Source organism: Canis aureus, chromosome 20 (assembly GCF_053574225.1).
Source record: "Canis aureus isolate CA01 chromosome 20, VMU_Caureus_v.1.0, whole genome shotgun sequence".
Taxonomy (NCBI): Eukaryota; Metazoa; Chordata; class Mammalia; order Carnivora; family Canidae; genus Canis; species Canis aureus.
In genome coordinates, this window is record NC_135630.1 from 29,948,997 (window position 1) to 29,966,757 (window position 17,761).

The window sequence follows — 17,761 nt, forward strand, 5'->3', positions numbered from 1 at the left end:
TTCTTTGAAAGGTGAGCTTGGCAGAAAGGCACCTGGTCATGGGATTGTGTTGGTTGGAGCTGCCTTTGCCTTCGTTGCCTTCAACACTGCCCGTTGAGAGCAGCCAGGTGAGAGTTCCCAGGATCATGAGCCCAGAGTTCCCAGAGGGGTGATTGGGCCAGGGCAAAAGTGCCCGGTATCTGTCCTCGGGCTCTGCGGCCACTTGAAGGCCTCAGCCAGATCCCTGCTTCTGGGACTTTGCTTTTAATGAAAATGATGAGAAGAATTACAGGGGGGCCAACAAGATTTCTCTGTGTTCTCAATCCAGGCTTTCTTCAGGGATAGGTAGGCCATGTAGTAAGTTACGCCCAGAGAAAGGAAAACCAAATCACTACCATGCTGTTCTTTTGCTCAATTAGAAAAAATTTTGTAAGTCCACCTGACAGGCTCTCATTTCTAAATGCTCCCTCCTACCCGAAGCCCAGGAGGCTAAAGACCCTGCCCTGGGGCAGCAGGCTGTGCCTGTCCATCTCTGGTCCCTTCGTATAGCTGGTGCAGGATGGAAAACTGCCAGAAGGGACATCTTAGAGTTGCCAAGGCCCCTGTTGATCATCTGTAAGTGATCATGTGTCTGCTGTTTTGGGAGTAGGCTTCTCTGGAATTTCCTTCGCCTTCACTGCCCTACAGTCATCAGTTAAGCTCCCTGTTTCAGGTGGCTCCGAAGCTGGTCTCTGGAATGCCAGAGAGGAGCTCTCTTTGGTTAGCCACCTGCACCAATGGGCCCGAGGGAAGGAAAACAGGAGGGGACATGAGGCCTGCGGCTCTTGGCTCCACAGGTGATCACAAAGCTGGCGGGCATGGAGGACGAAGAGCTGGCATTCTCCACAAGGGAAGAGCAGCAGCAGCTCTTGCAGAAGGTCCTCGCGGCCACTGACTTGGATGCTGAGGAAGAGGTGGTGGCAGGGGAGTTTGGCTCCAAATCCAGCCAGGTGAGTGAGGGAATGAGGCGCCAGGTATCTCCTGAAGAGAAGCCTTCCACATACGCATATGGTTATCTGTGTGTGTATGTATGTGTGTGTGCATGTGCACTCGCGCACACCTGTGTGACCTTTGTAAAAACTTGGAAACGCAGGAAACCACAGAGAAGAGAGTAACAGAAATGGCCCCTATTAACCTTTTGGTGTGCATCCTTTCCTACACATCATTTCACGTGGCTGAGTCCATAGTGGCTGTAGCTGGCCTACTCTGTTTGCCTCTCCGTCTGGTCCGAGTTCTGTTAGTGCCTTGATGTTGGAGCCCAGGGTGACACATGTGGCCTCAGGCTTGCTGCCTGAGCAGGGGTGGCTGTGGGAGGGGGTGCTGTGGGCCTGGGCCTGCCAGCCCAGAGTCTCAGACAAGTTACTTCAGCTCTAGCTTCCTTATTAGTGATAGAACTGAGCCTTTCAGGCTGTGAAGGGGGTCTGAGAATGAGCTCACATTGCAGTTTGAATATTTGGGAAAATTTAGAGTTCTCTGAGAATAATGAACTTTCCATTTATTCTGCAAATACTGAATACCTACCATGTGCCAGGCCAATATAATGTGGCATGATTAATGAAAGTACCATTATGGGGCATTCTTATCGGGCCCTTCCAAGAGAAAAGTACACTTTAGTCCAGTGCTTTGAAAACTAAATTGATATTAGAACCAAAAGGTGAGCAGTGGTTGGGACAAGGAAAGAAAAGCAGCTTCCTCTGGGGTGATGCTGCTCTCCCTCCAGCCTGAGGCCGTTCTGCCCCCAAACATGGGGACTGGTTCCCCCCTGTGGGCGCCCTCCATGGATGGATGCTTCAGGGAAATTTCTTGCCTGTGACCGTGTGCTAAGGTGATGTCTGGTAATCCCCACCAACCGAACGAGTTCTCTAAGGCCAGGCTGTTGAAGGTGTTGCTTGATGCCTGTCTGCATACTTGCCTGTGTGATTTCTGTTCACCCCACTTTTTGTCAAGACAGATGAGGCTCTCCCCATCTTAGAGATGCATTCACTGAGGCTCAGACATTCGGTGTTTGTCCAAGGTCACCCAGTGAGAAGTAGAGCCAAGTTTCAAGCTCAGGGTTTTCTGTCTTTCCACTGGATTCAAAGCCTTATGGTGGAGTCTCGAGGTGTTGAAGGTGTGCTGCCCTTACTTTCGAAAAATTCTGTTTATAAATTGTCATTAAGAGAGGCAGAGTCATGCCTCTCTTTATGACATGGTTAAGAATAGGCAAGCTAAAACCAGCTGTCTGGGTTCAAGTCCCATCTCTAAGAGCTGTGTGATCTTGGATAAGTTACTTAATCTATCTGTGCCTCAGTTTCCTCATCTGGAAGATGGGAGTTAATACACGTAAATATGTGTAAACTGCTTCACACAATGCCTGAGACACAATAAGTGGTCAATAAATGTTTTTTAAAAATTAGTATTTATTAAACTTTAAAACTTTATAAAGCTTACTGTGAATATAAATGTTAAAAAAGGAGTGTCTTTTCCTTTGGAAACTAATCATGGACTGGGTCTCCCCCATAGGTGTCTCGGCGTTTTGGCACAATGAGCTCCATGTCTGGAGCTGATGACACCGTGTACATGGAGTACCACTCGGCACGGAGCAAGGCTTCCACGAAGCATGTGCATCCGCTTTTCAAACGCTTCCGGAAATGACATCCATAGGGTCACAGTGAAGGCTGAGTGCTCGGCACCAGCATTGGGTAGGGATTTTCCATATCCACGTTCTTTCCTGTAGCATCACCCAGGCTGAGCTAGATTCAGAGTTTGTTAACTGTGTTGAAGAACATGCATTGAGACCTTGGTTTTGTCTTCATGGGTTGTCTAGGGCTTAAAAATCTTCAGAGCCTATATTTTGGGGTTTTTTTCAGACCGTTTTTTAATCATGGGGACTGGCCATTCCTGTATATAAATATTTGTAATATTTAAGGTGTATTTTATCTTAGTGTTCTGAATAAACAGAAATGGAACATTTGACCACTCTTGATTATAGGTGTTCTTATGCCTGGTCACAGGCCTGGGCTCTGTCTAGGTGACAGACCTCTACTGAGGCCCTTTCTTGTAGGAGGCACCGAAGAGTGAGATGGGGCCCATCCCTGAGGAGCTATTCTGGGGAGATGCACCCCAAGATAAACAAGACTTGCTAATTGGTGTTGAGGTGCCGACAGGGCCAAGGCCCTGATGGAGGGGAGAGCTAGAGCAGTTGCCGTGCTGCCTGTTCACTGTTTAGCGTCTGCAGCCTCCCGCTCGGGAATCCCTGTGTGCAGGTCCTCTAGGTCCCCTGCAGGCCATCGCACCTCGGAAGCCACCGCCCACACAGCTCCTCAGTTGGGCTTCTTTGATAGAGTGATTTTTTACTTCTCCCCCGGATTCATTTTTGATACTGCTGGGAGGCTGAGTTCCTGTTCCAAAAGCGGTGTAATGCCCTGGGGTCTTTAATTAGTTCCTTTATTCTCAGAAACATCTTTTTCTCTCTTGTTCCTCAAGTGAAAGAAAAGACAGAAAGACAGAAAAGACAGGATTGTTTCATAAAAAAGACACGAGGCATACACAAGTCAGGAAGAAAAACTTGTCATTTTGAGGAGGAGGCTCATCCTAATAGACAACAGCACTCACATTTGGGGAGTGTTGAAAACCCATGCTAACTAAGGCCTCTAAATTTGGAGTCCCTGCCCAACCCCCTGAGGCTCAGCAGCAGCCTTCTGTTCCTGTGTCGTGAGACACACCTACATGGCTGTTTTGTGAGGCAGCTGCCGACCAGGCCTGGGAAGACAGTATCTATCTGGTCAGGAGTGCTTCGAAGCAAGAGCCCCCTTTCCCGAATTCCACTTCTCTGAGCTGACCTTTTGGGGACAGACAGATACTCATAGTTTGGCCCACAGCTAGCTGCTCTGTCTGTACAAACCACAGGAATGGCGCCAAGCAGCCAGACCTGAGGCCTGTGCTCTGGCATGTATTCACTAAGGCCTGTGGACCTGCTCATTACTCACCCTGATGGGCTGGCACCCAAATGTCTCAAACTTGATCCCAACCGGTATTATTTCTAGATTCTTATCTCCTGTCACACCTTTATGCTTGCAGTACTCAAACAGTGCCAGATACTTGTATTTTCACATCTCTGCCCACGGTGCTCACTGTTTTCTTGTTCTGTAACCCACCTACGGATAATGTGGACATTTACCCAAGCCCTGTGATCCTGGAGAATGGGGACTGTTAAAGAAATCCTCCATCTATTGTGTTCTGGAAAACTGATTAGACCAGGGAACTACTCTTCCATGTATGACTTGGACAAGACCCAGGGGTGTCTCCCCTCTTGTCTACCTGTGACAGGGCCGGACACAGATCTTCCCGTGCCCATTTTTTAACTCCACTGTGCTATGTCCCTTATGGTTGGCTTTCTTCATTTTTATTATTTTTTATTTTATTTCTTAAAGATTCTATTTATTCATAAGAGACACAGAGAGAGAGGCAGAGACACAGACAGAGAGAGAAGCATGCTCCCTGTGGGGAGCCTGATTTGGGACTTGATCCCAGGACCCTGGGATCATGATCTGAGCCAAAGGCAGATGCTCAACCACTGAGCCACCCAGGTGCCCCGCTTCTTCATTTAAAAAAATATTTGTACCCTATTAGTCTTGAGTTCTATCTGTACCTTAGTAGCTGGTGTATAGTAGGTGCCCAGTGACTATTGAATTGGGTTCTGAAAAGTTTGGATTTAAGTTAAAAAAAAATCTTTAAACACTTCAAAACTTAAAGTTTGTGGACTTAAAAGGAACACTATGACCCCTGCCTGCTTATGCCTTGAGGGGAATTTTGAATGAATTGCCTACTTGTAACCACTCCAACTGCCCCTTCCTCCTACCTCTGCCCTGAGCCAGCCCTCACCCCCATGGCTAATGGCAGGATAAAGTACTCTCTGCAGAGGAGAGCTGCAGAAAGAACTACACATTCGCTGAGGGTCCCCTGATTCTTGGATATAAAGAACCAAATGAAAGGATTGGGGGGAGTTTATCCAGGCCTGTCAGCCAGAGTGAGAAACCTCATAATTCACGGGCTATCTAGTAGAATGTACAGCAAGGGTCTGTCTCAGCAGCATGTGAGTTAGAACTAAACTGATGCTGCCTCAATCCTAACAAAGTTCAAAAGCAAGACCCGAAAGGATCAAAAGGTTAGCACATAATTTACTGTGTTCCAGAGCAAAGCTAATTGCCGCAACACAAAAATACCCAGCAACCTGTAAGGTAAAATTCATGATGTCTGACAGCCAATCAGAAATAACAGGGCAATTGAGGAGCCTGGATGGCTCAGTTGATTAAGCGTCCAACTTTTGATTTTGGCTCAGGTTAGGGTCTTGAGATGAGACCCATATCTTAAAATTCTCTTAAAATTAAATGCTTATAAGTCTGTTTCTCTTTCCCTCTGTCCATACCCCCCTCCTGCTCATGCATTCTCCCTCTCTCTTAAAAAAAAAAAGAAAGAAAGAAAAATTGCCAGATAAGCAAAGAGCCAGTAAAATACAACCCCTAATGAAAATGAAATAAAATAGACCCAGAAATAACCCACATGATATGAGTACACAGGCCATTAAAAGTTCTAACTGTGTTGCAGATGTCACAAAGCCAGAAAAATTCAACATGTTGACACAGGAGATATAAAAACCCATGTCAGGCCTCTAGAGATTAAAACTACAATGTCTAAAATGAAAAACCTACTTTATGGGTGTCTTGGGCAGCTTCTGAAATGGCTCCCAATTATGCCACCTCTGGCATTCAGGCCCTGGTATATTCCCCTCCCTTAAATGTGAGCTAGATGGATAGATTTGCTTCTAATGGATAAAATTCATCAAAAGAGATGGCTGACACTTCCAAGATCGGGTTTTAAAAGACTGACATCTATCTTGTTTCCAAACTCAGACACTTCTCATTTGCTTGCCTTGACCAAGCAAGCTCCCATTGGAGAGTCCACATGGCAAGGAACGGAGTGGAGGTAGGGCTCAGTCCAGTGGCCCTGTGAGAGAGCTTGGAAACCAGTCATTCCCCAGTTGGGCCTTGAGATGGCTGCGGCCCTAACCTAGCCCTGATGATAACCTGAGCTGTACAGCTGCTACAGACCCAGCGGAGGCCCTGACTCCAGATTCCTGATGCACAGAAACTAAGATAGTAAATGTCATTTTAAGCCAGTGAATTTTAAATTTAAAAACTTCCCTATTATTTACATCTCTTTTTTTTTTTTTAAAGTAGGATTGATTGCTAGGTTCTGAAGATGGATAGTGAGCAGTGCCAGTGGTGCAGCAGTTTAGTGCCGCCTGCAGCCCAGGGTGTGATACTGGAGACCCGGGATCGAGTCCCATGTCAGGCTCTGTGCATGGAGCCTGCTTCTCCCACTGCCTGTGTCTTTGCCTCTCTCCCTCTCTCTCTCTCTCTCTCTCTCTCTCTGTCTCTCATGAATAAATAAATAAAATCTTTAAAAAAAAAAAAAAAGATGGATAGTGGTCCTGGCTGCATACAGTTAACATGGCATCAGAACAAATACCAAGAGTGGTACCAAGGGTGGGCTGCTGCCATAACAAATATCCGAAAGTAGTGGGAGTGACTTTGAAACTAGCACATGGGGAGAGGCTGCCAGGATTTGGAGAAACGTGTTAGAACACACCTAAATTGCCTTCAACAGACTTAGTAGAAATCTGGACTTGGAGGACACTGCCAATGAGTGCTCAAAAGGAAGTGAGGGACATGGTATTGGAAACGAGGAAAGGGATCTCTTCCACAGTGGCAAAAAAGTCAGTGGCACTATTACTATGGTTCTGTGGAGAGCAGACCATTCTAATGAACTTTGTGATCTAGGTTTGTAAGATTTGCAAGCAGTATTCAAGGTGCCACCTGATTTCTTCTTGCTGCCTAAGTAGTAAAATGCAAATGGAGGGCAGAACTGTTTTAAAAAGGAGCCATTTCTTGATGGTTTAAAAAATTCTCAGCCTCTCCTGATGGCAACTGACAACTAAAGCAGTGTGATTATTGGAGATCAGATATGGGAGGAAAGATAGTGAACTTGGAAATATATCAGCTTAAATGTCCAAAATGAAACACAGAAAAAAAGACTGAAACAAAATGAGCAGAGCTTCAGTGAGCCATGGGGCGACTTCAGGTGCATATATTCAGAATCCTGGAAGCAGAAGAGGGAGAAGGGAAGATAGAAAACAGGGTTGAGGGCAGCCCGGGTGGCTCAGCGGTTTAGCGCTGCCTTCAGCCCAGGGCGTGATCCTGGAGACCCCGGATTGAGTCCCACATCAGGCTTCCTGCATGCAGCCTGATGCTGCTCCCTCTGCCTATGTCTCTGTCTCTGTCTCTGTCTCTGTCTCTGTGTGTGTCTCTCATAAAATCTTTTAAAAAAAAAAAAAAAAGAAAACGGTTGAAGAAATAATGGCTGAGATTTTTCTAAATTCGATACAACCTGTAGGTCTTCAGTTCTAAGAAACAAAAGGAGCTCCAAGCACAGGAAATACAAAGGAAACAATACCCAGGATATATCAAAATCAAATTGCTTAAAACAAGTGATAAAAAAACAATCTTAAGCCACGTCGGTGGCTCAGTCAGTTAAGCATCTGTGCAGTGGGGAGTCTGCTTCTCTTGCTGCCTCTGCCCCTCCCCCCTTGCTCATTCTCATTCTCTCCCAAATAAAATCTTATTTTAAAAAAGTGATTAAAATGGTAAGTTTTATGTTATATATATTTTACCACAATAAAAAATAACTTTAGAGCAACAATAATGTATTGTGGAGTTTATAAAAATAAAATGTATATCAATAGCACAAAAGCTAAGAGAGTAGAAATGGAAGTATACAATTGTAAGGTTCTTGTATTATATATAAAGTGGTACAATATTACTTGAAAGTACTCTGTGATATGTTAAAGCAACCTCTGAAGCAACCACTAAAATAGCACAGCAAAGAATTTATGGCTAATAAGCCAACATAGGAGATAAGATGGAATCATAAAAACTACTGAACTCTAAAAAAAAGATGAAAAAAGGAAATAGAAGCAGATGGGAAAGACTGAGAATAAATAGGAAACGGTCTGAACACCCTCAATTAAAAGGTAGCAGTTGTCAGATTCTGAAAGTAAGAACCAAATTAGGCTGCCTGCATGATGAAATATTAGGATGCAAATAGGTTAAAAATAAAAGAATGGAAGAATATATACTACCCTCACACTAAGAAAAAGAAAGCTGGAGTAGTTATACTAATATTGGGTGAAGTAGATTTCAGAACATAGAATATTACCCCAGATAAAGAGGATCATTTTATAATGATAAAGAAGTCAATTCATAAGGAAGGAATAACTCTATAAATATTTATGTTCCCAGGAACAGTTTAAAAATACATGAAACAAAAACTGGTAGACCTACAAGAAGGAATAGGATAAATTTACAATTATATTCAGAGATTTTAATACCTTTCAATAATCGATAGAGTAAGTAGACCAAAAATCAGTTAAGACACAGAAGATAACACTATCCACCAACCTAACCTAATTGATACTTCTAGAATACCACCCACCAACAGCAGAATACATATTCTTTTCAAGTACAGATAGATCATTTGCTCAGACAGATTCAATTCGGTCCCAATAAATTCAAAAGGATTCAAGTCATACTGACTATGTTCTGTGATCACAATGGAAATTAACTTAAAATCAATAAAGGAAATCTCTGATCTCTAGGAAATCCCCAAATATTTTAACACTGAGTAGCACAAGTCTAAATTAGAAACCTCAAAGGGAACTTAGTATTTTTGAATTGAGTGAAAATGAAAACCGGTTGTTTATATTTTTTTGTTTCTACATATTACAATGTTTTGGTATCTTAACCTTTCTGCCTGGGGAAAGACTGACCCTAATAGGGCTAGCAAGCTCTTGAGCAGCAAAAGGTCCAGCCAGGAGCATGTCTTTGATCTGCAAACTAACCAATCCAGAGCCATCCTTCCTCTATCTGGCCCATACACCCTAAGAGCAATATTAATCATTACAAGCTAGGGACCATCCCTCTAGTTTAGAGCCTGCTGAAATTATTTAAGCTAGACAACCCTAAAGTGTTTATCCTGCCTTGCCTTGCTTGTCCTACAGAAACTCCAATAAAGGTTCTGGCCCCAGCTCCCCCACTCCACCCCTGCTATCTGCCTGCTGACCACCCTGAGGCTTCCCCAAGTGGCCCTGTGTGGCCTGGTGTGCCCTGCCTTGTGTTTCTAGGACCTGTGAGTATAATAAACTTTTTTTTCCTGAACTTCTCTGTGTCTTCTTTTGTAGCTACACCTACCTTACCATGACATAAAAGAACATAGAACAAAAACCAGCATATCAAAAATTGGGACATGCAGCCAATCTAGTTCTTAGAGGGAAATGTAGAGCATTAAACTATAATAGGAATTGGGCAGCCCGGGTGGCCCAGCGGTTTAGCGCCGCCTGCAGCCCACGGCGTGATCCTAGAGACCACCCCCCCCCCCCCCCCCCCCCCCCCCCCCCCCCCCGGCAATGCCTGCTTCTCCCTCTGCCTGTGTCTCTGCCTCTCTCTCGTTCTGTATCTCTCATGAGTTTAAAAAAAAAAAAAAAAACTATAATAGGAATGAAGAGTTGTTTTATTTTATTAACAAATTATTTTATTTATGATAGTCACAGAGAGAGCGAGAGAGGCAGAGACACAAGCAGGCTCCATGCACCGGGAGCCCGATGTGGGACTCGATCCCGGGTCTCCAGGATCACGCCCTGGGCCAAAGGCAGGCGCCAAACCGCTGCACCACCCAGGGATCCCTGAAAGAAGAGTTTAAATTAATGAATTCAGCTTCCAGTTTAAGAAACGAGAGGAGAAAAAAAAAAAGAAACGCGAAGAGAGGGACACCCGGGTGACTCAGCAGTTGAGCGTCTGCGTTTGGCTCAGGGCATGATCCTGGAGTCCTGGGATGGAGTCCCACATTGGGTTCCCTGCATGGAGCCTGTTTCTCCCTCTGCCTCTGTCTCTACTTCTCTCTCTCTCTCTCTCTCTGTCTGTCTTTCATGAATAAATAAAAACTAGAAAAGAAAGAGCAATTAAAACACAAAGCAAGCAACGGAGAGGTTTTTTTTTAAAAGGCAGAAAATCCATGAGATGGGAAACAGAACACAGTACAGAAAACCAACAAAATTGAAAACTCATTCTTTGAAAAAATCAATAAAATTAATAAACTTTTAGTCAGACTGGTTAGGAAAAAAAAAGACACAAATTACCAATATCAGGAATAAGAGAGAGGACAACACTACAAATTCTACAGATATTAAAAAGATAAGTGAATATTATGAATGACACTCCCCCGCAAAATCATTCTATGAAGAGAGCATTGCTTTTTACTACTGATAATAAAAACAGTTCAAGGAAACAAAAACTACAGACCAATATCCTTCATAAATATACCTGCAAAAATTCTTTTTTTTTTTTTTTACTTGCAAAAATTCTTAAGAAATTTTAGCAAATTGAATCTAAATGTATCAGGACTAAATGGATTTTATCCCAAGATTGCAAAGTTAAGTTTATATTTGAAAATTAATGTTATTTACTACATTGAAAAAGCCATCTGATCATCTCAAAAGATACCAAGAAAACATTTGACAAAATCCAACATCCTTTTCTTGATAGAAATTCTCAGGAAACCAAGAATAGATGAAAACTTTTTAAAACTGATAAAGGGAACCTACAAAAACCCCACAGCTAACATCATACATACATAATATTGAAAGACTGAATGCTTTTCTGCTAAGATCAGAGACAAAGGCAAGTATGTCCATCTTCACTACTTCTATTTGACATTGTACTAGAGGCTCTAACAAGTGCAATAAGATAAGAAAAAAAAAAGTAAAAGTCATACAGATTGGACAGGAAGGAATAAAACTAAATTTGCAGATGACATAATTATATAAAAAAATCTCATAGAACCTACAGAAAAAACTCCTAGGGCTATCAGTGAATTTAGCATTATTGCAGGATATAATATCAATCTATAAAAATCAATTACATGGTGTGCTTGGGTGGCTTAGTCAGTTAAGCATCTGCCTTCAGCTCAGGTCATGATCCCAGGGTCCTGGGATAAAAGCCTTATGTCTGGCTCCCTGCTCAGCCGGGAGTCTGCTTCTCCTTTTCCCTCTGCCCCTCCCCCACCCATGCTTGTACTCTCGTTTCCCTCTCTCAAATAAATAAAATCGTTTTAAAAAATCAATTACTTTTTTTATAAACTAGAAACAAACAGGAAATTGAAACAAAAATACAATTTCAATAGCATTAAAAATCCCTCTTTTCTTTCCTCCCTCCCTCTCTCCCTCCCTCCTTTCCTTCCTCACTTCCTTCCTTCCTTCCGTCCTTCCTTCCTTCCTTCCTTCCTCCTACCTACTTATCTCCCCATGAATGCACATTGATACCTATAATTCCAGTTCAACACACAGGTTCATCTTTCATATTTACAGTTCCTTTTTCTGACAGTAAGAAAACCAATTCCCATTTTACACAGTTTATTTTCCTATTTTCTCATTTCTAGAATGTACATAAAGTAGTTTCAGAGATGTTAATTTTTGCCTCAGTAGAAGAGAAGCCTATTAATTAGAGTTTGGTGTTTGTTCAGGGATGTTTGGGGGTTTAGCCTGAGGGTATACATCCTAATACTGTGTTCTAACATAATTTGGGTTCTTTCCCCAACCCCCTCTTTCAGTGTGGTTATGTTATTCATTGGATAAGCAGTTTGACTCATTTGGAGTTATTTTGTTAGTGGTGTTAAATTTTAGTTTGTATTAAATTTTTCCCCTCCTTGTAGATTTTACTTTTTTAATATGTGAAACACTAACATGATTCCAGAAGTCTGCACATTCAGATGCACAGCCCGGGTGGCTCAGCAGTTTGGCGATGCTTTTGGCCTGGGGCCTGATCCTGGAGTCCTGGGATTGAGTCCCATGTCGGGCTCCCTGCATGGAGCCTGCTTCTCCCTCTGCCTGTGTCTCTGCCTCTCTCTCTCTGTGTCTCTCATGGACAAATAAATAAAATCTTAAAAAAAAAAATTACATTCAGAGAAGTGACTTTCTTATACTCCCCCCTCAATTTCCTTTCTTTTCCATCCATTTCCTGACATGCCCAATTGGCATCCATCGAAGCTTATAGTTTATCTTATGTGTTTCCTTCTGCTCAAATGAGTAATACATGTGTATTTTCTTGTTTTTCCTCATTATTATTTTTTCTTCTTTCTTATACCACAGGTAGTATACTGCAGATCATCCTTTGCATTTTGCTTTTTAAAGTTTTTATTTAAGGTGCACCTGGGTGGCTCAGATGGTTAAGCATCTGCTTTCAGCTCAGGTTATGATCCCAGGGTCCAGAATTCGGCCCCACATGCAACTCCCTGCTCAGTGGGGGAGTCTGCCTCTCCCTCTGCCCCTCACCCTGCCCATGCTCTCTCTCTCTCTCTCTCTCCTCACTCTCAAATAAATAAAATCTTTAAAAAAATAAAATTTTTATTTAAGTAATCTCTACACCCAATTCAAGGCTTGAAGTCATGACCCTGAGATCAAGAGTCACATGCTTTATTGACCAAGCCAATCAGGTGCCCTTGCTTTTTTGTTTTTATAACTTAATAAACTCTGGAAAATCATATCAATTCATAGAGAGCCTCCTCTTGTTTAAACAAGTGACAGTAGTCTATTGTGTGAAGGTACCATGTTCATTTAGCCACTGTTACTATAGACTAAATGTTTGTGTCCTCTCAAAATGCATACATTGAAGTCCTAACCCCCACTGTGATGGTATTACAAGGTGGGGCTTTTTGGAGGTGATTAGATTTAGACATGGGTGGAGTCCCCATAATGGGATCGGCACTCTTATAAGAGCAAGAAACACAAGAGTTCTCTTCCTCTCTCCACACGCTTGCACAGAGGAAAGGCTTTGTGAGCATATAAAGAAGAAACTGCCATCTGCAAGCCAGCAAGTGAGCCCACACCAGACATCCAATCTGCTGGTGCTGTGGTCTTGGCCCTTCCAACTTTTAGAACTTTCTACGGTATTTTGTTAGAGCAGCCAGAGCAGACTAAAGCAGCTGTCCTGTATTTTTTTTTTAAAAGATTTTATTAATTCATTCATGAGAGACACAGAGAGAGAGAGAGAGAGGCAGAGAGAGCAGGCTCCATTCAGGGAGCTCGATGTGGGACTCGATCCTGGGTCTCCAGGATCACACCCTGGGCTGAAGGCAGTGCCAAACCCCTGAGCCACCCGGGCTGCCCGCTGTCCTGTATTTGGCATTTAGATTACTGACGATATTCTTCAGCTACAAATAATGTTTCAATAGTAAACATCGTGCAATGTATTTTCTTATTGTTGAAAGTATATCTTCAGAATGAATTCCTAGAAATGGGATCGCTAATTCAGAAGGTAAATGCAAGTGTAGTTTTGTTGGATTTCACAAATTACCTTTTATGGTGGTTGTACTAATTCTCTTTCCCTTCAGCAGTGTATGAGATGCTTGTTTATCCATTGCCTCGCCATCAGAATGTATTATAATTTTAAAATTTTGCCAATGTGATAGGTGAGAAATGATACTTTAGTGTAGCTTTAATTTGCTTTTCTTTTATGAGTGAGGTTGAAAATCTTTTCATTTAAACATATTAATTTTTAAATTGCCCATTCCTGTCTTTTGCCAGTTTTTCTTTGTTCGCCTCCCCTTCTTTCCTCTCAATTTTTAAGTTACTTATATATTGGCATATTGGTCCTTGCATTGCAATCTATGTTGCAAATATTTTTTCCCAGGGTGTTGATGGTCTTATGACTTTGTTTATGGTGACATTTGCCATGCAAAACCACAGTTTCTTTGTTTTAAGCAAATTTATCAATCTTTTAGTGGATTTCGAATCATAGAAAGACTTTCCCCATATGCTGGATAAGGAGAAATTTACCTAGTTTCCTCCTAATACTTATATGGATTCAGTTTACCTTTAGATCCTGATCATTTGGAGTTTATTCTTGAATTTGATAAAGGGGTAAAGTTTGGGGTAAAGTTCAATGTTATCTTTTTGTTCCAACATCTTTTGTGCCAACATCATTTATTACAAAAGTCCATTTTTGCCTTAGAGATTTGAGTTGCTACCTTTATGATATACTAAAGCTTCATATGTACTTGAAATTACTTCTGATTTTTCCATGATAGGCTTGGTACTATGACAGACTTGTCTGTCCATGTGTTAGCACTGTACTTTTCTAATTATAGAAATTTTATAGCATCTTTTAATGATTTATAGGGCTAGTCACATTATATATTTTCCTATTAGTGTTTTCCTTGCTATTCTTGAATTACATATTTATTCTTCCATATGAAAGAAATTTAGCATCAACTTGTATAGTTCCATTAAAAAACTTATTAGCATCTTTCTTGGGATTGCATTAAATTTATAAACTAATTTAGGGAGAACTGACATCTTTATAATACTGAGTCATTTTATTCAAGAACAAGAAATGTCTCTCCATTTGTTCAAGTCTACTTTCATACTTAAAAATTTTTCTTCATGTAGTTTTTAAATATTTCATATTATATTTACTCCTAAGTAATTTATTTTCTTGTCATATAAGTGGGATTTTCTGTATTATATATTCTTACTGCTTATTGTTTGTATAAATTGAAGGCTATTGATTTCTATATGCTAATTTGATAGCCTGCTAATTTATTGAAATAGTAGTTCACTGGTTCCCTAGGGTTTAGTCTGTACATTCATATCATCTGCAAAATAGATATAATTTTACTTTTTCTTTAACAAATCTCATGTCTGTAATTGAGTCTCTTGTCTTACTGCCTCGTATCACCAGGATAATGTTGAATAGCAGTGGAGATGGAGGGCAAACTTGTGTTGTTTATGATCTTACCAGAAAGTTCCCCAGTATTTCTCCATTAAATGAGATGCTAGTTGTAGCACACAAGTTGTGTGTATGTGTGTACGTGTGTATACACATGCATGTGTATCGATTTCCATCAGTCTCTATTTTGAGTGCTTTTTAAAATTTTTTTTTATTTTTTAAAAGATTTCATTTATTTATTCATGAGAGACCCAGAGAAAGAGGGAGGCAAAGAACAGAGGGAGAAGCAGGCTCCTCCAAGGGAGTCCCGATTTGAGACTTGATCCCGAATCCCAGGACCATGCCCTGAGCCAAAGGCAGACACTCAACCGCTGAGCAACCCAGGCATCCCTATTTTGAGTACTTTTAATGAATTTGAGGTGATAATTTTTATTAGAGGTTTTTCAGCATCTGTGGAAATAAACGTGATTTTTCTCCTTAGATCTATAAATATGACGTGTTCATTTATTGATATTTAATAAATATCAATAAATTGTATTGATATTCCTGGAATAAATCCCACTTGGTTATGTTGCATCATTTTCATAATATCGTGTTGGATTCTGCTCACTAGTATTTTATTTAGAATGTTTTCATGAATATTCATGAATGATATTTGTAATCTTTTTTACTATCTTAATCAGGCTCCGGTAATATTCCTCTTTTATAAAAAGAGTTAATAAATTTTCCTTCATTTTTAATGCTCTGGAAAAATTTGTAAAACACTAACTCTCTAGTCTTTGAAGATTTGGTAAAATAACCCTGTGAAACTTTGAGGACTTAGTTCTTTTTTAATGTGGAAATTCCTGGATAATTGGATAATTTTTTCTACTTCTACAGAAATCAGTCGGTTTAAACTGTCTACTTCTAATGGAGTCACTTTTGATGAACTGTATTTTCATAGGAAGTTATCCACTTCACATAGGTTTTCAATATTTTCATAGAGGTCTGAGAAATAGTCCTTTAGGATTTTAAAAATCTCTTCTGTTTCAATAGTTATTTCTCCATTTAATATTTACTTTGTATACTTGTACTCCTTTTTTTTTCTTCGGTAAATACAAGTAGCAGTTTGTCTGTTTTCTTAATTCCTCCCCCCAAGAAACCAGGATTTTCATTTACTAATTGGATCTATTGTTTCTTGATTCTCTGCCTCATTAATTTCTGCTTTCATTTTTTATTAGTTTCTTTCTTCTTTCTCAGCTCTTTGAACTGCAAACCTAAATTCTTCCATTTTTATTGATAAAAATGTTAAAGGCTACAAATTTTCCTCTGATCACTGCTTTAAATGATGGATTGTACTATTAGTTTTCATTATCAATTTTTAAAAGAAATTTCATAATTTTGGTTTGAATTGTTCCCTTTGCTCAGGGATTTTGATAGAAGGTTATTTAATTTCCAGGTAGAGGGGTCTTTTATTTTTTTATTTTTTTTATTTTTTATATTTTTTAGAGGGGTTTTTAAAAAATTATTAATAATTCTTGTTCTTCTGTTCCAGCACCATTTGTTGAAAGACGTTGTCCATCATATTGCTTTTGCTTCTTTGTGAAAGGTCAGTGGCTTTTGTAAGGATCTATTTCTGGGCTGTCTATTCTGTTTCATCAAAATATTTGTCTATTCTTTCACCAATATCACATTGTCTTGATTATTGTAGCTTTATGTAGGTCTTGGAAGTTGGGTAGCGTCTGTCCTGCAACTGTGTTCTTCATTTTTGTTGGCTGTTCTGGGTCTTTTGCATCTCCATATAAACTTTAGAGTCAGTTTGTCAATAGCCACAAAATAACTTGCTAGGATTTTGATTGGGACTGAATCTATAGATCAAGTTGGGAAGAACTGGCATATTGACAATATTGGGTCTTTCTAGCTGTATAATGGAATATCTCTCCATTTGTTTAGATCTTTGGCTTCTTTCATCAGAGTTTTGTAGTATTATTCATATAGAGCTTGTACATATTTTATTAGATGTATACTTAATATTTCATTTGCTAATGTAAATGGTATTCTGTTTTTAATTTCAATTTCCAACTGTTCATTGCTAGTATATAAAAAAAACTGATGTATATATTAATTTTGTATCTTGCAACCTTACTGTAATTGCTTATTCATTCTATGAGGGTTTTTTTTGATCCTTTGGGATTTTCTACATGGATAATCATGTCATCTGCAAACAAAGACGGTTTTATTTCTTTCTACCTAATCTGTATATATTTTATTTCCTTTTCTTACCATATTGCATTAGCATGGATTTCTAGTATGACGTTGAACAGGTGTGGTGAGAACAGACATCCTTCCCTTATTCCTGATCTTAGCAGGAAAACATTTAGTTTCTCACTATTAAATATGATGTTATCTGTGGATTTCCTTTATTAAACTGAGGAATTTTCCCTCTATCCCAGTTTGTTGAGAGTTTTTATCATGAATGGGTGTTGGATTTTGTCCTATGCTTTTTGTTTCTATTGATATGATCATGATTTTTCTTCTTTAGCCTATTGATGTGATGGATTGCATTAATTGATTTTCAAATCTTGAACTGTATATATGTGGAATCATTCCCACTTGATTTTGATGTGTAATTCTCTTATACATGGTTGGAATCAATTTATTAATATTTTGTTAAGATATTTGCTTCTTATGTTCATGACAGATATTGGTCTGTGGTTTTCCTTTCTTGTAATGACTTTTTCTGTTTTATATAGAGTAATACTGGTCCCGTAGAATTAGTTAGAAAGTATTCCTTCTGTTTTTTTTTTTCTAGAAGAGATTGTAAAAAATTAGTATAATTTCTTCTTTAATGTTTGGTAGAATGCACCAGTGAACCCATCCAGGCCTGTTGCTTTCTGTTTTTGAAAGTTATTAATTATTGATTCAATTTGTTTAATAGATATAGTCAT

At 40.1% G+C, this 17,761-nt stretch overlaps 1 protein-coding gene across 8 annotated transcripts in view; it reads left to right on the forward strand.

Moving 5' to 3' along the window:
• ERCC3 (ERCC excision repair 3, TFIIH core complex helicase subunit) overlaps positions 1 to 17,761 on the forward strand; it is a 56,791-nt gene that overhangs the window by 23,853 nt on the left and 15,177 nt on the right. For 2 of the 8 annotated variants that reach the window (XR_013359003.1, XR_013359004.1), the window contains exons 14-17: positions 816 to 968; positions 2,521 to 2,699; positions 9,116 to 9,243; positions 16,369 to 16,422. Coding sequence is in view for 4 of the 8 variants with exons in the window: in XM_077861282.1 (XP_077717408.1) it covers positions 816 to 968; positions 2,521 to 2,652 (285 nt within the window). In the remaining 4 variants the exon portion in view is untranslated. Of the gene's footprint in view, positions 1 to 815; positions 969 to 2,520; positions 2,974 to 6,233; positions 7,762 to 9,115; positions 9,244 to 16,368; positions 16,423 to 17,761 lie in introns of those variants that run through there. The other 6 variants (XR_013359006.1, XR_013359005.1, XM_077861282.1 and 3 more) reach the window with 5 other exon arrangements.